The 23,572-nt window shown below is 46.4% G+C and overlaps 1 protein-coding gene across 2 annotated transcripts in view; it reads right to left on the bottom strand.

Moving 5' to 3' along the window:
• Positions 1-18,931, bottom strand: part of FOXO3 (forkhead box O3) — a 94,024-nt gene extending 75,093 nt beyond the window's left edge. Inside the window, exon 1 of one of the 2 annotated variants that reach the window (XM_061366770.1) lies at positions 16,972-18,931. In XM_061366770.1, coding sequence (XP_061222754.1) covers positions 16,972-17,547 — 576 coding nt within the window. In that variant the 5' untranslated portion in view covers positions 17,548-18,931. The remainder of the gene's footprint in view (positions 1-16,971) is intronic. The other variant, XM_061366769.1, reaches the window with a different exon arrangement.
• Between the last annotated feature and the right edge of the window lie 4,641 nt (positions 18,932-23,572).

Below are 23,572 nucleotides of genomic sequence, written 5' to 3'. Positions count from 1 at the left end.
TGATGTGCAGCATGGAAAACAAAAGTTACTAGAACTCCTCCAGCCTCTACTTAGGCATAGCGAAACCTCAGCTGGCAGCCAGCACGCTGCAGTACTGACACTGTTTTCAAAACCTACAAAGCAGCCCCCAGCATGTATTGCTGCAGACACTTACCTGCACGTTAAATATGTACATATGACTTTTTCTTTAATGTGCAAAGCACACAATGTAAAAAGAAAACCAGTTTTACAGTGACACAGAGCTGCTTCCTCCACCTTATGCAGCTACAGCTTCAGCCAACAGCACCGGCTACATGAGAGAAATACTCCATCAAGCGAGTGCTACGGCTCTTCAAAACTGTAAATGATTACAGAATAATGCCCTGCGATCAAAGAACAAAATGTGTGCTGCAGATTAATCACTTTCCAAGATGGGTAAGGAAAGATAGGCTTGAGAGATAAATCTGGCTGGGATGTTTATGCAAGCGTATCATGCTCCTTCGTACTGAATGTCCCAGAACTTACAGAGGAAGTAAACAATGTGCTGGGGGGGTGTGCGGGGGGTGTGCGAGGGGTGTGCATGTGCGTGTGCCCGCACTCACAACTCAAAATAAGACAGCTCATGAAAAATGCCTAGCTGTCAGTTATGAAACACGAGCATCAGAAGTCACCCAGTTGCCAGCTATGTTGCTACAGCCCAGGAAAATCTACAAGGACTCATTTAGATACAGCTGACACTTCTCTCTGGCATTTCAAACTTTCCCATCAAACTCCATGAGGAAGCCCGCAGATTCCTGAGCCCTCTCCCCATGCCACTCAGCAGCCACAGCAAACATAGTGCATTACAAGTAAAGGGCTGCAAGCGCTTCTGGTTGGGATTTACTTCTGGAGGCACACTCCAGCAACCTACATTTTCAGTGTCCCTCTAGCGTATAATAACACTGCTTTTGGCTCCTTAAGCAATGCCAGCTTTCATGCATTCCTCGTTTTTTGTGTCAACATATTTACATTTGTAACTCCTAACTGGCTTAATGCTACACAGGCATTTTGAAGAAAATCCTACCAGCACATGAACTAAATGCAACACTTTGACAGTCAATTACAAGCACAGTAAACAATGGTCAGACTGAATTAGGGGGGCTGCATTTCCACAGAGGACTCCTGGTAACTTCAGCAACCACATGAGGCTTGAGCTGCTCAGGCCAGCAAGTACACCACGTTGTGCTGGCACCAAGCTGAAAAGCCAGAGAGGCAGCCCTAAGCCTGACCAGATCTCACAGAATGGAACCATGCGGCTCAACACTTGCACTGGTGAAGCGAGGCCCTGGCATCCTCCTGTGAAGAGGCATGTTCACAGTCTGTGAAAGCTGCTGAGCACATTATGACATGACTGCTCCATGCCACCCTACAGCAACAGTGTGGGGGAAGCCACAACCTGGATTTGGACCGGAGGCTGCACATAAGAAATGAGGAGCTCACTAAGAAGCCCCTCTGCAAAAGCTCACAGGGGCCTACATCACATCAGCAAGTTACAAAAGGGACCAGTCCCCTTACCGTGATTCAGTACATCACAAGGAAGTTACAAAATCTCCAGGCAGAGAGTTTAAGTTGTCATCACCAGCTCTGAAGAAGGCCGGGGCTCCACACTGCATTCTTCACCTTAGGATGACAATTCTATACCAAACATGCATTTCCACACAGGAGCTGATAAAGATTTCCCCAAAACAAAAGCAAGGTACGGTGCCAGGGTATCTGCTGCAACAATGCTGCATATAGGGAAAATACTTGACAGAAGCCAACTATGTAAGGTCCCTCCTCCCTGCAAATATCTGGCTCTGTGTTAAACCCAATTAGCAATAAACTACTAATAACAAGACTGTGATGTAGCTGCGAGATTCCCCTAAAGCAAAATCCTGCCAATGCTTCTAATTGATTCAGCAACGTGCACCAGCTCAACAGCAGAGGTGTCTCCAATCCTTGGAAACATTACATCTAGTCTAATTCCCCCCCATGGTCATCACAACCATCAGAAAAACCCCATACATTGCAACCCAGAGAGCTGCGACTCAACAGCTGTGATAACCAGCCTGGGAAGCCAAAGTGCAGTACCTGACAGGCATCAACTACTCCCAGTGAACCCCTCAGTCAACCAAGCTGCTGAAATGGCTTAGGAAGCAATGGTGGAGAATAAACCGCAGATGCATCTTGCAGGAAAGGAAACAGGCCATGCTAGATATGCCTTTGTACTGTTTGTTGCAATGCATGTTTGCATGCATTTTATTGCCATGGGAAGACGACAGACCACCCTGTTACTTGATTAAAGGTCTGAACTTTATAACTAAGGAACAAGGGACTCATGCACATGCTGTGCATAAGCTCTTTAAAAAGTCAGTCTAAGGTTATTCACACCATTAAGTTACTTCATCTAGCACCAAGTCCATTGGAAGCTGCCTACTATGACAGACGCTAAGTCACACGCAGTGAGAGCAGCGAAGGTTTCCATTCTCCTACACTCCAAGGCACCACCTTGCAATTTTAAGCAATAATTCTGTATGAGCTTCTCAGTCTAATTCTGATAACAAAAACCCTGTGATCAGCTTCTCAACTAGATGTCGAGGCATTTACCAGAATCATTAAGACCAGGAATGAAGTTAACAGCAGAGGGGTAAGATATAAGAAAAACATGGAGCTTTGTAAGGAAAAGACTCTTTATTTTCAAGTCTAAACACACCAAGTCAAAGGGCACCTACTAGAGGTTACAGAACATGTTATAACTATGGAATGTATGCTTTCATGTCTTACATATTATCAGCGAGGAACTTGTATGTCTCCTGTCACCAATAAGGAAGGAAAAAGGAACAGCCCCTTTTTCGGAAATCAGAGCAAAAATATTTCAGGGATGCTCGTAGTAGTACACCCCTGTGAATTGTATAATCTCAGACACTGTTTGCTGTCCAGTTCAGACCACACAAAAATGGAGACTGAAGTCTCCCTAAGGCTGGATCCTCCATCTCTTACACAAACGAGCAACCCCTCTGTACACAGTATCAGCAGACGGAACAGGACTACCCAAATGACTAAGGATCTGTACACCGACAGCACCAGCACTGCTTACCTAAGGGTGGATTAGTAAAAAAAATAAACAATGTTCAAAATTATAGGTGGTAGTGTGAGCCCCACCTACACCTTGTATTGTCCAACACTTCCTACTATAAAACCCTGTTCCCCATCACTAATAGCTTTGCAAACCTGAACTGAAACCGGGATTAGAAACAGGATTAGTGGCCTGACAAGACTGGGGAAATAAGAAATCCTGGAACAGGGAAGAAACGTGGAATGGGGAGCTGGACACCAAAAAAACCAAACCCCCCCCCCCAAAAAAAAAATTAAAAAAAACCCAAAAAAAAATTAAAACAGACAAGCTGGACAAGCAGAGTAAACATGAAAACCAGGAAAGGTGGGCAGAGGGGTGGGAGATCCCAGGAAAAGGAATGCAGATGGAGCAGACTGGGAATTGCAGGGAAGGAGACTGGGGTGAGAGGCCACAGGAGGGCAAGGAGCTTGAGGGGTGGGGGGAGAAGAGGATGCAGGGCTGGAAGGGTACTGGGGAAACCCACAGATACTGGGAAGGTGAGTGACAGAGGAGCACACCAGGAAGGGTGTATTTCTTTACTCAAGAGCTGAGTGCAACAAATATGGCACAGGGCCCATGCAGGGGTCACGGGGATGAGCTGAAACTCTGAATACCCCTTGAAGCATCCAGCCCGACAAGGTGACTGTGGGTGGTTAGAGCTGAGTGAGTTCCTTACTAACGACAGCCTCATAGCCAGCATTAGAAGTCATTTCAAGTGCTAGAGGCAACTTTATTTCTGACATTTTGTACTTCCAGAGCACTTGGCTTTTATATTGAAACACTTCGGTGTAAACTTTTGTGTAAATGAAGTACACTCTTATTTAGTACTTCTGCTCAGCACTTCACTGAACAGTGAGAACTATTCACAGAGACACTGCAGCAATCTGCTGGATTAATGGTCAAGCCATGCCAAGTACAACTTTCCTATTCCCAGTCTGCTTCTGGAAAACGGCACTGCTCAAACCCACCCACTGTACCCTGGTGCTTCTAGGGAGAAAGCTTCTGGCCCCCACATGCTCCCAACCACCTGGAAGAACTGGTGTTCGACACCTGATACAGTTTTCTGCAGAAAATAAGGAAACTGTCACCTCTCGGCCCATGCAGAGCTTTTTTAAAAAAAGCTTTTTTTAATTAATTATAAAAAAAAAAAATCCACAAAAATGTCAAACCAGAAACCAGGCACTCTGACTGGATAAATTTAGTAAGATCATGATTCAACTACAATCAAAGGAAATCCACACTTAATTTCTCAAACAACTGCTATCACACTGTTCGAGCGAACTGTTTTTCCTTCAGGCTGAGGGGACACCAAATCCACCATTTCTCAATTTACCACTTTTATCCTTCCCCCACTCCCCCCTTCAATTAGAGAACATTCCACATGCTTAGTACAAGCCTCAATAAAAAAACGACACGTGAGAAGCTTTTGCCAGGGTTAAGTCCCAACACAGCTGTTGGAAAAACCCAAAGTGAACATTTTATCCTGGCCAAATCAGCGTTCTTCTCACTATTTATATTCTTGGATCCAGCAGCTGCAAGAGACGCTACAGGTCATGTTCTCCTAAACGGACAAAGAATCTGAGGATCCTCTCAAGTTTTGGAGGCTTGTTTGTAATTTCCCCTCTCAATACTTCGCAGTGCTGTTGCATCGATGCCAGTTTGCTGCGGGTTTAAGTAGGGTACTAAACTCTGCCCAGAACAGATTTTTCAGCTAAGATTTTCCATCTTAAAAAAAAAAAAAAAAGCCTATTTTTCCTGCTTCAGTTTTTCAGCACCACAGGACCAACACTGGCTGCTCGGCTGATAATACCCCTCTTTATTTGAAGTTATTTTTCTCCTTTCACCACCCACATTCATCTGGGACTTACTCAGTATTATTCTGCCTGACACCAATCCAAAACAGCAAACAATTTCTGTAACAACACAATTAGCAAGAGAGGACCCTAACGGAGCCACTTTGTTGTCTAAGAATCCCCTTATGTACCATCCAGTTACGTATCAAAAATAAAGTTGAAAAACTTGTAAGGAGACCAGACATGATTGTGCCTTTAACGGAACAACTTCTCTGGTATCAGGACCAGCATTTTACAAGCAGAGAAAAGTTTCTGATGTACTTTGGCCTTCTGTCATCAGAGAGAGGTGGAGATTTTTATGCCTTTTCTTCTTCTAAGTTAGACTCCTTCAGTGCCCTATTTTATACTCTTCCTGACAGGTCCCTATTTTGTATTAAAAAACCCCTGCTGTCATTGTGTTGCATAGCAAACGACCTTTCAAGACGAAAGAGAAAACTCCTGCCACCGAGTCAAGCGGCAAGAGGTAACTCTACAGTTAAAACTGTGCGGATAAAATACTTTGCCCAGCAACATACCCATTTCCAGCAGGATTTGATAAAATTGTAATTCAGTGTCCAGAAAGAGACTAAAACATTAAACATATTATACTGAGAAAGTCAAAATAGGTCATTCAATCAGTGTTATTCCCTCTTCATTTCACACATAATACAAAGCAGTTAAGTAGTTTCTCTTGCAATTAGCATCATCTTTGTCTTCTCAGCGTCTAAAATACACTGGAGATACAGAGCAGCTCTGACTGTGCAGCAGCCCAGGCCCTGCTTGCCACCATCACTGACTTCTCAGTACATACACAGAGGTGAAATCCTATCTTCAGTTATTTCAACCATGATCATTTTCTGGCTTACCGCCTCAAATGACAGACCTTTTCCCACTGATTGAAGAGGAGTACAGGTGCGCTCAGGAAGAACCCCAGCATCTCCAGCTGCTAATGCACATCCCACTCCAACCATGAAGACTCTTTACCTGTCAAAGCCTTGAAGAAGGTGGGCTGGAAACAGCCTCCCTGGAGAATGGCAGGGTTTTAGAGATCTTTCCTGGATGTGAGAAGTCTGACATATGCTTCAAATGCATTTTAATTTAGAAAAATGTTGGAAAGATTTTATTTATGTTTCTAATTAGGTAAACAGTATGCTGCTTCCACCTGCTCCAAGCTACCCCAGTAGGCCCAGTAGACATCAGATGTCTATGAACATACATGAGGTTGATTTACTCTCTACTGCTAGTTCACAGAACCCTTCCCCCTCCCAGCCCCGTATGCCACTGCCTTATGGCCTACACGCTTTCCCTATCGATTTTAAAATACCTTCTTAAGCACACGGTTCCGTTCCCCAAAGCTTTATAAAAAACTGCTCCTAACAAAAGATTTCTCTCCTACCCCAAGTGCGCAAACCATTAGTACATTTTAACCAGAAGCATTTTCACCATGCATGGGCCAGGCTTTAAAAGCAATGGGGCAAGAAATAAATCTGAACATGCTACGGGAAGTGAAAATCACACTGTCAACATTATGATGAAAATAATAATGTTGGGTTGAGGCTTTTAGCTGCTGCACAAACTAAGCTAGAAACCTCTGGCCCAATCCATGCACAACTCTGATATTGCTTCAATTTGCAAAACAAAGATTTTAGATGCAGACCATTTATCTGGGCCACATATATATGGCTCAGGCTATGCAAAAGCAGAAGCTGCTTGAACAAGATTCACAAAATGTGTCAGATTTTATAGCTTCTCAGTGGCAGCATCATTCTTGGTGCCAGAGTTGCTCTCCTACAAAGGCATGGCAGGACTAGCAGCCTCCATTGTAGATCTTGATGAATACTTAAAGAAGCACCATTCACTCTGAAACCTGACATCTCAGACAAATGGTTTTGAGTTCCCCCATTCGGTGAAACTTTCAAACACAACAGATCGTGTTGCACAAAAACAGGGACAGCAGCTTTACGTGTCTCAGTTTACAAGCATCTAGGGACACAACTTGAACTGGTGTCACCTTCTCCTATGAATTCCTGGGAAAAAAAAACAACATTCTCTGAAAATCAGTTAAGGTCCAGAGCAGTTTTGCAGAACAAACAGTAGGTTATAGGTTTCAGGAAACCACATCACTGCTCTCAGCATAAAATCAATCAGCGAAAAAGATGATAATGTGGGAGCCTGCAAGAGTATCACAAAAAGACATTCTTTGTTGAGTGCCATTCTCACTTATCAGACGCCAAATTTTATGTACCAAGCATATCTAGAACTTTATATATAAAACTGATAAATCCTCCATGAAGTACTAGCAAATATATTTACACAAGATAGAGGTTTCCAGCCTAACTCCACAAACACCTGCAAAGTCAGAATCTTTTGATCTGGATTAAGTCTCACATTTAAAGGTATGTTTACACTGCAAACTTCATCTGAAAAAGTAGGGCTAACTTTGGTTATAATGTGTCTTCAGAGACCTGAAATAGCTGCTTGAAGAACTAGCACGGAGAGAAAAAAACCAAAAACAACAAATCCAGCAGGTTTTAAGAGCACTGACGCCTAACTGGAGTATATATCAAGATAATTAAGTCCATGTTCTAGATAAAACAAATACAGCCCTGGAATATGGCCTGTTGTCCTAAAATGATTTCTTTAGGATAATATATCTATTCTTCTGCATCCTATTTGGAAAAAAAGTGTAGAAACCAACACAATACAACATGAAAAAAACACTAAGTTACAAGGGCAAATGATCTACAATGTCAGAGGTCCTGGCTGTCTAGACTAGGAGAGTAGTTTGTATTAGAATATTATTAGGCAATTAATACATTTTTAAACAAAGCTTTGTTTACTTAAGTGCAACACTGTTACTAACACTCCCTGGTCATGCACAGTCCTCACAGGGCGTTCAGGCTGCGCTGCAACCAGGATTTCAAGCATTGCCGGCTCGAGTCTTAGTTACACTAATGCAAATGTGTGCTGCTGCAGCACCACAGGAGAGCCCCCACTGCTGCTTTAACGTAACACAGCCTTTAGCAGGGACCAGAGTCAAATCCTGCCCTCTTTACTTCATCTACCCATGGAAGCTGCACCATCATAACCAGGCTGCATTCACACAAACCATTTTTCATCCCCCCTCCGAATGGAGCAGCTGCAGCAGCAGGAGGCAGAGTGAAGCCCGAGTGTACATGTGCCGATATGTTTGGGTGCTCCTCTATCTGTCCGCCCTCAGCAGGCCGCTGTCTGTCCTCATCAGCCCTCCAACTTATCTGCTGCCTCCCACTCCTGTGGGGTCAGGATAAGCACACGTTACCTCCCTGTTCAAGTGCTGGCAAGCAGCCTGACCTGCCCTTTTCTGCTCACGTGACATGGGAGACAGCAGGCCTACTAAGAACTTTTTCCTAGGACTAAAAACTTTTTCCTAGGATCCCACCCACTGGCCACAATCCCGGGTGTGCCCATGGCGGCTGCTGGTCCCTATGGAGAGCAGAGAGATTCAGAAAGGGAGGGGTAGGGAGGCAGACTAGCCTGAAGGCACTGCAAGGCTGCCTTAGGAGCAGCCTCCAGGCAGACCGCAGCACAAAGTGCAAAGGCAGCTGCAGAGCTAGGTGTCAAAGGCGGAAAAGGGCACTTTTGCCAGCACTCCTGCCCTCATTCCTGAGCTCTCAATAGGATTTTGGCATGGAGGCGTCAGCACAGACCCACCCTTCACCTCAGCATGGGCAGTGTGTGAAGGGATGCAGAAGTGGCGTGATCCAGTGACTCACCCCACGGAAATGCACCAGACCAGTGCCAGCAGCACTCAGGTGTGCAGCAGCCAGAGGCTGTGCAGGCAGAGCCCCAGCACCAGCAGCCTCCTGCTCCCAGCACTGGCAGCAGCACTCTGCAGGAGACCTGGAAGCACAAGCTGCAGAGGCCCTGACGACAAGCCAGCAGTGCTGCACACCCTCCTCCTCGCTTCAAGTGGGCCTTCCTCCAGCCATGATCCATAGCCTGCCTCTGCCCTCCTGTTCCAGTGTGCACCTCCTGCACATGTCCCTTTACACGTAGCAAGTGACAACTTCACTAGAAGGGGAAAAAAAATAAAGAAAAGCAAAACAATACCTTGCCAAATAAACACATGCAGGTGAGAAGCCAGCATTTCATAATTCAACATTTAAGTACATAGAGTATTGTGACCAAGCAGGCAATCCATTAGCACAAGTCTAAGAACTAATTTTCACAAGGCATTTCTTTACCAGTACAAATCCCCAGAAAGGCACTTCTCTTTCAGTGAAATCTTACAAAGGTGCTTTATTATCAGTCAAAGTATTTAAATAGCCTTCATTTTTAACAGGTACCAGTGTACAGATAAAGAAGATTGCCCAACAAGCAAAGTCCAAGTAGCACACACACACGTTATTAACAAGACATCAATGCTGTTAACTCCTGACCTGACTCAAATTCCCTGCAAATCAGCATTAAGCGCATATCAGTCCTTGAGCAAATGTGCAAAGGGGGTGGCCCATAGAAAGGACTCTGGCTTTATAGGGCAAGACTGGCCCCCCTCAGACATCATAGCAAGGTGCAGCATCAGGAGGAACAACTCTGGTGAAAAGCAATAGTGTCACAGCAGTGCTCTTTCTCCAGCCTCACTGAATGGCAGCTCCCTTGATACCTCACCACTGGGATGAAGCAGAGCACTAACACAATCATTCACTTGTTCCCAATACCTTACACTCCCCTAAAATTGCTCTTTATCAGTCCTGTAGTCTAATCAACTCCACAGGTAACCCCAGCTGAAAATCAGCTTTGATCTGCAACATGCCCTGCACAGTTATGAGCCAACCCTCCATTTCTCACAGAGGCACCCCACATACCATGCAACTGGTGTTACAACAAGAAGAATGGAGAAGGTAAAGTAGGACATAATGTTCCTAGAGTCTCCCAAGCCAGGAATGAGGAATGGCGATATGAAGAACTGAGGAATGGAATTTACTTCTTTTTTTTTTTTATATTGGTACAATTGCTCTCTGCTTGTTAGCTCCCTTATCTCACAGGTTATAATCCACTGCTGTCAGAGACCATACTCCACTCCAGCGCTGGCCTCCTTTCAACGGCTGTGGGATCCTCAAGGTCCATCATCCACAGCCACACAGAACTGAGGATGGCCTCCCTGCAAGGCACCACAGTAAGCCCCAGCAACTCCTGTGTACCCCCTCCAGCCTTGCACACTTGAGCTTTTCCTACTCCTCTACCCCAAACAGGGGCTGGAACCACATCACTGCAGGCCTCCAATCTCCCTGCAGTTCCTGGCAAGCTGAGAAGCATGGCTCTTTCTCCAGCTGCCTCAATCAGAGAAGCAAAAAAAGCTTGCAAATATGCTGGTTTGTTTGGGAAAGCTAAGTCAATGTCAAGAAAATGTCAGATACAAAGGGGTAAGGAGTTGGTGCCTGTCAGTGTTGCAATAGTACCCCACACACAACAACTGGAACATCAGGAAACTGGTACAGTCGTGCAGAAAGGCACAGGATACCCCATCCTGACTTTGTCTGAAGCAAGTTAGAACAAAACATCTCACTCTGAAGGAAAATCCCCTTCTGTAGACAAGCCTCTTTTTAATAATAAGTGCTAAATGGACTATTCAAGCAGGTAATTAATGTTAATTAACATATGTCATGCCATAAATTGGCTAAATGCACCTCATTTTCCAAGCTGTGTGTGTGGCAATGCTCAGGAAATTGTAACAGAAAAGAACAGTCTAAGTTTGTAGAAGCACTAAAAAAGAGCAGATAAAAGGTTAAGCATAATCTTCACATAACCCGTGGAGTGCTGAGCCTGCACTACCAAAAACTGAATGACTGTGCACATTACTTGAACACTTTATTTTGCTCCTGAACCACCGAGCTACACATACATTGTTAGCGCCAAGAAAAGCCACATCAAAAAAACCCTGCAGATCCCTGAGCGCTGTGTTATCAGGCAGGTCTTTACGGGGGGTGCTTGCTACGTGCTGCAGGACCTGGATGCACCTCCTGCCCCAGGACCTGGGAAGGCTGTGGTCCCTTTCCAGTGCTAAGTTGGGAACCGACGCCATTTTTGACGGCAAGGGGAACAAAACAGTGGCAGGAGGATGCTCAGAGCTTGCCCTCCTCCAGAAGAGTGTGCCTCAAAACGCAGAGGGCCTCGTGCCTTTTAAAGAAACTAACACTGCCATTTTATAACCCTGCCCTTTGGGCACATATTCTGTGACAGAGATAGCAGTAAGGCTTTTTGAAAAGTGGGAAACAAGAACAGGCAAAGATTTTAGTTTAAGTAACAACCTGCATTAGGAAACACTTTCAGTTTCTCCCTTGGCAAGCTGCCGCTACACTAAGACCCACTGTAATTGCATTGCAAATAAGAAACAATCCTCACAAAAGATTTTCCGTACTTCCACGCAAAATAGCTGGCTGCCAAAATCTTGCAGGGCACCTTTAGGAGGCTGCCACCTAGGGAAATGCTTTGGCTGGTTACCCTCAGTTTTTCCTTATTTCCAAGGCAATCCCTTCAGCCTCCCTTCTAACCCAGCACCCCACTGTAGTTTTCTGGGGTTATTTCGCACTTTTTCTCCCCATACACACCATGAAACACGGTTGAAAACAGCACAGCAGCTGCAGGGAGGCCTGGGGGAGCTGCACCAGCCCCAGCACTGCCTGCCTTCTGTAAGGGACGCCACCGACTCAGGGTTTCTACTTTGTCCACGTCAGCACAAAGAGCTTTCACAAAACCACTGGGCTAACCCTAATCACTTGCCTTTCTAAATGCACCAGCACGTGCCCAGCCTCCCCTAATCTCCCAGGATTACAGCAGAGTGGTGTAGCACCACCAAAATGACCCGAATACAAAATGGCCTCGTGTGTTAAGACACTGCTCACTTTACAAAGACAAAACCACACATAGGGAGGATGTCCTGGAGCAGGGGCACCAGGACACCTCTCTTCCCCAGCCTGATAGTCTCGGTGTTTGTTCAACCCAATACAGTACAGCCACTACGGTGATTTCATTTTTATTAGCAATAACTGTGTACTTTCAAACACACAGGTAAGTGTAGGAGCCAAACTTCTGACTCTCAAGCTTCCTATTTTAAATATGCTTAAATAGTGACACTAATAACTGATTTCAGACAATGTTAATGTTGCGTGACTGTTTTAGGTAACCTTCTGTCTCTAAAGAACTGAGGAACACTGATTTCACTATTTATCACACCTGTCTACCTGACAGCGATACCATCCAGCATCATTCACTGGGGGATTCCCATTCACATAAAAAGTTAGGTTTATCAGAGCCTGTGACTCCTTGCAGCTGATGACATTCACCAGGGCAATGTGTTTATATCTACATTTCACAAGTCCTTCAGTGGAGGTGCTCCTCACTGTCACACTCTGAATCAAAGTCAGTGATTCTGGGAGATACACTCCATGTCTCTTTCTCTCCTCTAATAGCTGTTACCTGCCTGCATGAGAAGGGGAAAAGTAAGATCTTTGATGTACATTAAAGATATAAAATAATAATGTGTGCTAATATGTACGTATGATTTCTAGCAGAAAGTTTTAAGAAGTCATTTGTTGCTTTGATACTGAAGAATGTTCCTCTTTGATGCAAGAAGCTTGTTAATCTAGCAGTTTCAACTTCGGGGCTGGAACCAGACATCTCTCTAAGTTGCTCAGCACAAAATTCACTTAGAAATGTTACCGAGTGTTTTGTTAAAGCACAACATAGTAAGGCTTTGATCAGGTAAGATGCTTAAGCAGTAAGGTTAAGCACACAAGTAATCCAAGTGAAGTCCCAAGGATCCATTCACATGCTTAAACCCGTGCTTGCTTGTGTAGATCAAAACTTAAAATAATAAGGCTACAGCTTGTACCTCAGACCCTTCTGTACAAATGGAACAAGGCAGCTCAAAATTAGAAGAAAAAAAAAAACAAAACAAAGTAGAATAGAAGGCTGGAAAAATATTCATGCTAGCAGTCAACTGGAAAACAGCCTGAAAAAAGAAAAAAGGCTGACAAAAAAGAAGAAACCGATTCGAACTCCAGTTTTCCGCTGCCTCTCCTGATAAAGATGCTCGGTGCCACTTCGAGGAAAGAGAAACAAGAACGGAGTGGTATTCCTTCCTTCCCACATACTTCACAAAAAGATGGTAAAAAAAGTCCGACACATCTTGCATATCATCATCTGGCTAACAGATTTAGACATCTGTCTACATCGCTGGCAAATTTCTCAAGTCTCAACAACTGGAGAAGAGACTCGTGCGTTTGCTGCGCTGAAGGGACTGCAGCCCATCAGTACATATTGGTTAATAAAACATGGCGAGAAATGATGAAATGTCCATGCACAAAGTTTACAAAAATCTCCTCTTCTGAGCAAATATCCCAGCAACTTCTGTTTGTCTTTCATAAGGAAGATGAATCCAACAGGTTTAAAACAATTAGGCTTCTGATATGAAAAAAATGAATCAAAGCAAATCAGCTGCATTTAAATTTGGGAATTGTTGGTATCTGTGTATGAAGGACCAGATTCATACTGCTCAACAAAGAGGAAAATAGTCCCCCTAGTGTACTCTTCATGTAGGAAAGACTGTTTCACAAGACAGTGCTGCAAGAAATTACAAAATAACCTTATAGGAAGAGATGTGGAAGTACTTAAGCTATAGTGAAACCAGGCACCTCTACCATATACATGGGCATAAGGGTGCTTCAGTTTTCTATTTCAAGATTAGTCAGTGGAGTTACAGTATCCAAAATATCTCAGGGTGGAGAAGGGGGGAACCCACCTGCTTCTTAAGTCAGCACACTAGTTTTGTGACTGCAGAACACTGACAGCATAACGGATACCTGAATTTGGAAAGAAGCTCTGTGAAACTACCTGCAACAGCCACCTGGCACCGCATTTCACCAGCTCACCCTCATACCTTTGCCCCCCTCCAGTGATGATAAATGCAAATATCAACCTCCCCCCGTAAGTATTCAAGACTTACTGGAGATATTGAAGCATATGCCCGTGGTACATGACAGTGCCCACAGTGTGCCAGCTCTACAGCAATGCACCGCACACTACTGCCCTAGCTAGCTGTCAGGCAGTATTAGGTTAGCTGATGTCCCACCAGGGCCAGGGGAAAGGGGGAACAAAGGAGATTGTTGGGGGGTGTATTGGGCAAACCTCATCTAAATTAGCGGAAACGTAATATATGCCTTCCTAACCACATCTGAAATAGTCACTTCTGCTTTAATGCCCTAGGAAAAAAAAAAAAGAAAGAAAAAGCAATAGTTGTAACTTCATAGCTCTTAAAATAATTGTTTTGAGGGGTATAATCCCAGCTATGTTTATGGATTATGGTATTCAGCACATCTCACTAGAAACAGCACACTAGAAACAGATTAATATTTCATATATAATAACACCTAAGATAATAAAACCAAGTTCTTTTCTTCCCTTTGTTTAAAGTGACAATTTTCCCACTCAGTGCCAGAGCAGAACATTGTTAAATGGGCCTGCTGCCTTCAAAGATGAACTTAGCTGTGTAAAAAGATTCTAAATTAAGAAAAAAGCCTCCTGATACAGAACTCTTTTCTGTTCATTTAAAATCTCAGTGTAACTAGCAATCTGAAAAAGTCTGATGCGAAAAGCTGACATGAGTTCCTGAAGAGTTAGATTCATTACCTGTGAGGGAAACAAAGATGATAATAACATCTAATGTGTTTCAGCATCAGGAGACTAAGATGGAGTCTCTAAGTGTTACTTCTTGCACAAACTAATTTACGTTCCAGCTAAGAAACTGAAATAGTCCTGTTCTGAAACAGTCCTCTTCTGAATGCACAGGCATACATTAAAAGAAACTCTAGCCCTGCTAAGGAATTAAATTTTGCTGTTTTGGATGCCTGGCAAATTATTAGCTCCTGACCTCTCCTTAGCCCCTTTCAGCATGCCCCTACTACCCGTGAACAACTGCACCCATAGTTAATACAGTCAAAACGCCTTACCCAAACTTCCAGAGACATTTCACAGTCATTAAGGAGGTTGAGTTTTCTGCTACCAGTATGCAAGCATCTCCTGATAAAAGTCATCTTAAAGGTTTGTGAGAAACTTCTGAACTAAATTATATCAGAGGAATCTCAAGGGATCCAAGTTTTTAACATTTTAATTAGCTCAAAGTACCAGTTAATGCTGCTCAGCAATGGAATCAATATCAAATTAACAGTGTAAATTGTCAGAAAAATTGTGACTGTATTAAGCATACTAATCAACGTAAGCACTTCAGGTTATAGCCCAGATCCTGCGTCTGCTGAAATGAATGGGAGTTCCACCACCAAATTCAGACGAAACAGTATCAGCCCCGTTGTTTGACAAGTCTTCGCTTCAATCAGGTATCCAGAATTTACTGAAAACCCGAAGTATCAGATAAAAAGGCTTCATTTGACATAGCAGATGACACCTACAGCCACTGCTTCTGCGTGAAACCAATTTATGACAGGCACAGGCTACCATCAGAAGATGTAACCCTTTATCACACTCCATGTCGCACTTGTGAAATCAGACCAAAATTCAACACCTAATACAGACACAAAAGCTGTAAAAGGGATCTGTGTTTTTAAAAGCCTTGTCTTGAATTAGTTGTGCCACTGATAAACTTTGCTATTTCCCCAGCCTGAGACAAGTCTGTTAGTGAAATGCTTTCTCTACAGTGCTCCATTTGGAAAGGAAAAAAAACCACACAGCTGTACTTCAGTTCCTAGCAGCAAGTCCTACTCAGGCATCAAAACATAAGACAGGGCTTCTAATACGAAAACTGCCAGAAATGTTTCATTTCACCCATATGGTACTTCTGACTGACTTGTATACTCTAAGTTATCCCCTGATCCAGCGCTAGCTAGATTGAAAGAAGAAATGTAATTTATCTGTAACACAATAAAACTTCCCGGCAAATTCGCCTTCAGCCATCCGTTCAAAAACTGCCGCAGATGCTGCCAGTATCAGCCCTCGGCAGCTACTGAACCGTACCGGGATTTCCCTCTGCAAACAGCATCGACATCAAGTAGCACCTGTATTTCTGTGTAGCAGCGAGTACGTGACATTTCTGCATCCAACGGGGAAAATGAGGAGGAAAAAAAAGCAGCTCTGAAAGTCACCTCAAATATGCTTTAGGTGCAGCATGGGCTCCTGGTAGGCCTTCCCAGACTCTGAGAGTAAAAACCCCTGCCTGCCTGCAACGTGCTTTTGCACATGCTGAGTAAACAAGCCACAAAACCAGGTGGGTTTTTGTTTTCTTACTTATTAAAACAGTAGTAATCTTAGCTGCTGACCTTCCAAGCGCTCGACAGAAAATGCCCAGCTACAAGGGATTTCTCAGCAGACGGTGCCCTCATGCACTGGCACCGCAAGAATCACAAACCAAGCATTCCCGTGGCTGAGCAGCCAACAACTCCACGCTTTGACTAACTTTAGGAAGAAATCTCAAGATCCGAATTTCCCTCTACTGCCTTTGAGGAACGTGTGGGGAAACCACTGGGGCTTTTCTAGACGAAAATAACAGTCGTTTTGTATTTGAGCTCCGAGACTGACCCTGCACAAAAGCAACTCTGCTTATTTCCAGCACGAGTTACACCGAAGGCGCGTCTAACTCTTAAAAAAAAAAACCAAAAAAACCCCACACCAAAACAAAACAAACACCACCACACACACCGTAACAAATTATTTTTCCTTTCTTTTTTCCTCGTTTTCTTCCCCTGCTTATGTGCTTGTGCACGAAAGAAGCCAGCTCCGCTCCTGCGTTTTCCTTGCTCCCAGAGTTAGGAGCCCTCACCGCCTGCACGCAGCAACAGGAAAGAGACAAAACTTTTCTTACCCCCTCCCTTCATTAACAGATAAATAAACAAGCACAGTGAACAGAGCGACCAGCAGCACGGCCCGCCGCAGCACTCGCCGGGGTGCACCGGAGGAAGCCGCGGCATTCCCCCGCTGCAGCCCGCCCGTCGGGGCGGCGCGGTGGGTCTCGCCGCGGACCCTGGACCCCCCTCTCACCTTCCAGCCGGCCGAGCTGTTGCTGTCACCCTTGTCCTTGAAGTAGGGTACGCAGCGGACCATCCAGTCGTAGATCTGGGAGAGGGTGAGGCGCTTCTCCGGGGAGCTCTCGATAGCGCGGGTGATGAGGTCGGCGTAGGAGAGGTTGCCCCACGCGTTGCGCCGAGACGAGCACTTCCTCGGCGCTGCCGCCGGGCCCCCGGTCAGCCCCCCACCTCCTGCTGCCGCTCCACCCGGTGAGAGGCTTGGCCCCTCCGGGCCGGCTCCGGGCAGCGGGGCTAGCAGCCGCGCCGCCTCCTCCGGGACGCTGGTGGCTGCCGCCGCTTCTCTGCCCGCGGGGGCTGTGCTGCCGACGGCCATGGCCGAGCCGCCCCCCTCCTCCTCGTCGTCCTCCTCCTCGGGGATCATGGAGGCGGCGTCGGCGGGCGGCTCGCCGGCGGGCTTGGCTGGGCTGGCCTGCAGCTCGGGCCTCTGCAGGGGCCAGGTGCAGGAGCGGGGCCGGCTCTTTGGCTCAAACTCGGGGTCTAGCTCCACTTCTAGGGGTGAGAGCGGGCCGGGGGGCGACGCCTCTGCCATCTTGGCCTCCCCCACGGGTGGCTGCAGCGGCAGCGGCGGAGCGCTACGACGGGGCGGGCGGGTGGCCGCCGACCCCGCTCCTCCTCCGCCGCCTCCTCGGTGCCGACGGGAGCCTTAGCAGGAGGGGGGCCGCTGGGCGGGCATGCCGCTCACCGCTACCGGTTGGCAGGCGCTCCGCCGTACCCGGAGCCCGCTGCCCGCGGGCGCTGCGCACGCCGGGGAGAGAGGTGGGGGAAGGAGGAGGGAGGGAGGGAGGGAAGGGGGAAAAAAAATCCGAAATCCGATTAGGAGCCGGAGCGGCAGCGCAGGGCGGGCAGCGCGGGGCCGGGCGGTGCCGGAGGTGCCCTCCGCGCCGGCGGAGCGGTGGCCGCTCCCGCGGTGCCCGTGTGCGTTTGTTTATGTTTCACTCCATGCGGATGCAGAAGTAGCTCCAGCGGGAACCGCACTGTTTCCAGTCAGGAGACGACCCCCCCCACTGCCTCCGAGCTCGCTCCTGGTCGTTTCCGCAGATATCTTCTCTTTTGGGGGAGTAGGGTGGTCCTTTGCGCCCTCCCTCGGCAGGAGGGCAGGGAGAGGGGTCCTTCGGATTACGCCAAAGACTTTTTTTCCTTCTTCAGAACGCCCTGAAAGGAGAAGTCTTAGCATACACCAACTGCATACTAGCGTAAGCCTGTCACTTTGCCGTGCCCCCCAAACCACACGCGAGCAACCCCCCGAAAATCTCACAGCCGACGGAGCAAGGGGCGGTAAAAGGCCACCCCCTGGGCTGGTCGGTTAAACAAAAAACAGTAGTAAATCCTTCTTCTCGCAGGGGAAAAGCAAACACAACGGGAAGAAATCAAATCGCAGTCTTCCAACAGGTCCAGAAGCATTAAGCCCTCCCTAGGGCTGCCAAAGAGAATAGGTTTTGTTCCAGCATCAACACCACATTCATAACCTCCTTGCTCCTGCTGCTGCCATCTTGACAGTTTCCCCCCACTTCACTCAAGTCATTTAAAAAGCGCAGGCAGAAGAGGCAGGGAGAGCCACATCAGGAGCGGCGGGCGAGCGGTGGGGTGGGGGGAGAATCAACAGCCACCTCCACACCGATACCGAGCTCCAAATTCACGGGAGGAAGAAGCAACGCTGCTGCATGGTTCCTGCTGCTCCTGCGCCTTCAGCTCCGAGGAGCCTTCCCTTTAAAGGCGAAGGAGGGGGAAGCGGCGAGCCACCCGCTCCCTCTGCGAGCAACCGGCGAGAAGCAACCGATCCGCCTGCCGCCGCCCGCCCGAATAGCCAGTCACCCTGCTCGCCACCAGCTTCCACATCCCTCCCCCTAACAACCACCGGCAGCAACACAAAGTTATAGACACACGCAGGGAGCCTCAACCTAACCGCACGGCACGGCACGGCCCGCCTACTAGCGGAGGGCGGGCGGTGCCGCGCAGGGGCCGCCCCGATGGGGCGGGAGCGCCAGGCCGAGGGGAGCCGCTGGGGCTGGGCGACCGGGAGAGCCTGCAGGGAGGTGGGGGGGATGGGTTCTGCTTGCTCGCCTTCCCTCGGTCTCTCCGGAGCTGGGGCCGTGCCGCGTTGCCCGGAGTGCGGGAAGCGCTTAGGTCTCGAAGCATACTGCAAGTCTTCCCAGGGGTGCGTTAGCCCCGGCTCCTTGTTCTTACTAGGTTTTAAGGGGCAGAACCAGAGGTATCGCTTCTGCATACCTCTTGCCCTTGTCAAGCCCACCTGGCCCGGCAAGGGCACAGCTTCAGCGCAGTGCCTGTACCTCACCGTAAACCCGGCTCTGGCTGCCCGTCACGGTGGGGAAAGTGCACACTGATTCTTTTCTGACTTGTTTCCACTCGTCACAAGTTATTGGTGCACGAGTTACTTGGTAAACTTTAAATTTGGAGTCCAATTTAGTAATTTTATTTTAAAACTTCCATTCCCCCTCTGGGTGATGTGGGAGCATGTTCAGACATGTCTGCATGTAAATATAATCCTGCTGTACTTCCTCCTCGGATGGCATGCCCTAGCAGAAAGCCCTCCAAAGTAGCTCACTTGAAGACATAGTTAATTACAGGTTGGATAAAGGGGTGACCCACAAAGCCAAGGAACATAAAACTATTAATACGCATGTAGCTATAAATACATTACATAGCAGCATTGCTGTATCAGTTCTCACCTAGCTTTGTATTGACCTAAACTATAGATTTAGCACAACAGTAGTGTGGTCTCCTATACTGGATACAAACCACTGCAGGTGTTGAGAAGTTGGTGTGCTTCTGGAGCACAATTAGCAGACATATTAAGGTATTCCTGATTTATTTAGCATTATAAACAAGCAACGAGATTTGAAAAGCATTAGGTTTGATTAGAGCAAGGCCCTGATCCTGCATGCCTTACACATCCTGCTAAGTAAGGCCTAAGGCCCTCAGGGTCTAGTTAGGTTTCGAATTCAAGTGGCACTTAAGTTAGGAATAGTTCAGCATGATTTTATTACAAGGGACAGCATTTCAGCATGCACACAATTAATCCTTAGTTACCTAAATATAGTAGGAGACACTGAATTAATCGGAATGAATGCAGGTTCAAGTAATGGAAATAATTTTCACTGCAGCTCCATTTTGGGTCACGATGTTGTGTGCCCTGCCACAGCTTTTGCTGTAACAATTACAGGAATGCAAGGCAGCTCAGAAAGACACTAGCTTCTCTGCAGTCGTGATACTGGTGTTGGTCTGTGTGATTTAGCAGTTGGTAGGGGGGGAGAGCTGTGACAGCTATGAAGAGCCAGGAGCCAAGATCAGACAAGGCCGTTCATGATGAGAGGATGCCTACTCCATCCAACACCACACCTCCAAGGAGCCTCTACTTGTGGCTTTCAGCAGTTACCCAGAGAAGGCTGGCCATGAAGCTGTGACTGACACTCAGCCTCTTCCCAAAACCTGCTGCTGCTTGGGGTTCATCTTGCCCATTGCAGAACCCTCCCCATGGAGCGCTTCCTTAGGACTCCAGGGTCCAGAGAAAAATAGCTGTTTGACCTTGGGCTGGATAACAAGCTGCAAACCTAGTCCTAAATGATATTATCATCTTCATTTATTTATTTAATTGGCACTGCATTACTCTACAGGCATGGCCATTAGGTCTCATTGTACCAGGTGAAGGCCCTGCACGTGGTAAGAAATGCTCCACTCCCTGGTGGAATTGCAGTCTAAGTAAGGCAGGCCAGGGCGGGAGAAAGGAAATAAGTAAGTAGTAACCCTATTAAAGAGATGATGGACTGAGGCACCAAGCAATTACATGTGCTGAGGTCATACAGGAAGCCTGTGTCAGAAATGAGAAATAAAACTAGATCTCCCGAGTGCTAGCCCTTGGCCTTTACTGCAAGATTACCTGCCCTTTTCAGAATTCACTGGCGTATCAGCCTTCATCCCATAAGTCACAGTACCAGTTCTTCATAACTCCACACAGCATGAGTGTGCCCATGATGTTGCGTTTAGCGGCAGAATTAAAACCACAGTATAACTGTTCCTACACATTTGACTTAGCAGGAGCAAACCAGAAAAATGGAAGAACCTTTCTTATTGCTGTTTAGTGGCTAGGCCCACTGAAAGACATACAAAAAATGATCAAAATTGGATCTAAAGCCTGCACGATTTCCAGTCTCTTCCCTTAAGTACTGTAATGCCTCAAGGGTGGGATTTTCAAAAAGGCTTCATTTATGGGAGTTTTATCACTGACTTCAAGAGGAATAAAGTTAGGCCAGCCCTGAGGCCATTTGAAAGCCTCTCTCACTGTACCTACTTAGACTGTATTTTAGAGTAGTGCTGCGTCTTCCTCCACATCATCACCTGTTATCCCGCAATAGTTTGCATTGAGAACATGTATACCCATCACAGTACCTGGTTATACGGATCTGGCGAGATCACAGTTCCAAGTCATCTCTGTGAGTGATCTCAGCCGTACATGGACCATGCAGGACGCATGGGATGTGAGGCCTGTGGCATACTGCTTCAGGGAAATGAAGCAGGCCTGGAACTTCTTGTCATTAAAACATTATAGCAATCTGCTCTAAAGTGTACTGCTGCTTAATAAAACTATGTTATATTGCACTTACATGAAACAATGGCTGCATTGTGCATGTGGACTTCACACAAGCAAGAATATGATGGGTTGTTTTGTAAGCCACCTGCAACCTGGTCTCTGACAAGTCTGTGCCCACTACAATAAGCATGTCTACCCCTCACAGCTACCCCCTGAGAGACCAGCTCCTGCAGTGCATTTTTTGTTTTTCCCACTGTTCCCTAATACGTCTTCTGAACACAGACTGGGCAAAGGGCAGAGTAGGTTTTTGTGGCTGATCAGAGCAACCTGTGTACTGATTAGAAAGAAACACTGTCTATAAGCCAGCCGACTTCATGCTCTGAGACTAACTTTTCTGCCCAATTTGGCTAAAACTAGCTAATGGGTTCCACAGTTATTACAGGGACATTGGCTGACTGGCAGAGACACAGAGCAAGGGTCCAAAGTGTGCCAACGGAGACATGAAGGGTTTGCCAAAGATGACTATGGAGTTCTGACTATAAAATTTTCCTCAAAGTGATGAACAGCTATTTAAAGATCAATTGAAGTTGGACTTCAGCCTGTGAACTGGTTGGCTGACCGCTGTAACAGATGGGAGGGGAAGGAAGCTCAGCAGCAGAAGGAAACAGTGATATTACTACTGTGGAGAGAAGAACTCTTTCCTCAAGTGATCTTGACAATTTGGGGACTGAGCTTTAAGGTGGGAAGCACTCAGTTCTGCACACACCTAAACTTCACCACCCACTGCTGAAGAATTCTTGACCCATTTCTGCGCTGTGTGAAGTACAGTGACCGCAGACATCCATGCTAAAAAACAGCATCACCTTTCTGGAAGAAACAATGTTTACAATGAAACCTACCCCCAGAAATGGTCGAATAAGGAGCTGTGAAGCTGAGAAAGTGGGAAAATTCAACCCTATAGCTTCAGAAATTGTAATTATAGCAGCCTCGTGTCTGCTGAAGCTGCATTGCCACAATGTCACACATCTTGTAGGCCAAGAAAGACTCTCAGCTTCTCATGGATAGAAGCAGGTTTCTAAGTGTTTTGTACACCTAATAACAGACACAAATAGCTGGGCATGGTGGTGTTGCCAGCTCTCTCAGCTTTATTTATGAGTCCTGTGAGGCTGGTGTTTTCCTGAAATCCCTGTTCTTAAAGTCCCATTAAAGGAGCATCTCATTTTAAACCAATAGCCAAGTTCCTGATGTACCATGGATGTGACCCAAATATACTTTCAAGGCCAGGAGGAAAGAAGGAAAAGAAAAAAACCCAACAAGCTAATTGCACGTTTTAAAACCTTTTACAACCTGATTTTTAAGCTGACATTACACTGCTCACAGAGCTTGTGTCATAATTTTTGAGTACTTTGGAGTACATGTGATTATTGAGTTTATATCATTAGGGTGAAATGAGTCAAAATGCTAAAATCCAGCAAGAAACTCCACCTTTTTTGTTCTAACATTCATCTTAAATGATATGAAAGGACTTAATGTTTGCAATAGCAGTTTCTAAAACAGTAGCTGTGAGTCTTATACTGGAGGCTGTGTTTTTATATTGTATTTTTATACCACTTTTTGAGAAATATTGATAAAGAGTTTGCTTATATATATATATATATATATATATAAACTTTTTAATTCAAGGACCTATTTAGCCATCTCCCCTTGCCTCCTTCCCCCTCAGGACACCCCCACGCTCTCCCGCTTGGTTCGGCCAAATGCCGTTCTGCCTCGCCACCGACTCGCTGTGCAACCTGGGCATGTCACTTAACCAGTCCGGGTTACCTCATAGGGGCTTACTTATACCCACTTATCGGTTAATTACTCCATGATTACACTCTAACACCTTCCATTTGCCCACACACAGCGAGGGGCCATCGTGGCCGGACACAGCCGCTTTGCCCAAAGACCCACGGCAGAATTACCTCAGCGGGGCGTTTAAGCGGACATTGGCCGCCCTCCGGGGAGA

The sequence above is a fragment of the Neopsephotus bourkii genome, unplaced genomic scaffold (assembly GCF_033783945.1).
Source record: "Neopsephotus bourkii isolate Nb327-2 ecotype Australia unplaced genomic scaffold, CSIRO-AGI_Nbou_v1 NB_1358, whole genome shotgun sequence".
NCBI lineage: Eukaryota > Metazoa > Chordata > Aves > Psittaciformes > Psittacidae > Neopsephotus > Neopsephotus bourkii.
The sequence above is the reverse complement of the archived record's forward strand: the minus strand, read 5'-3'. Positions and strand labels throughout refer to the sequence as shown.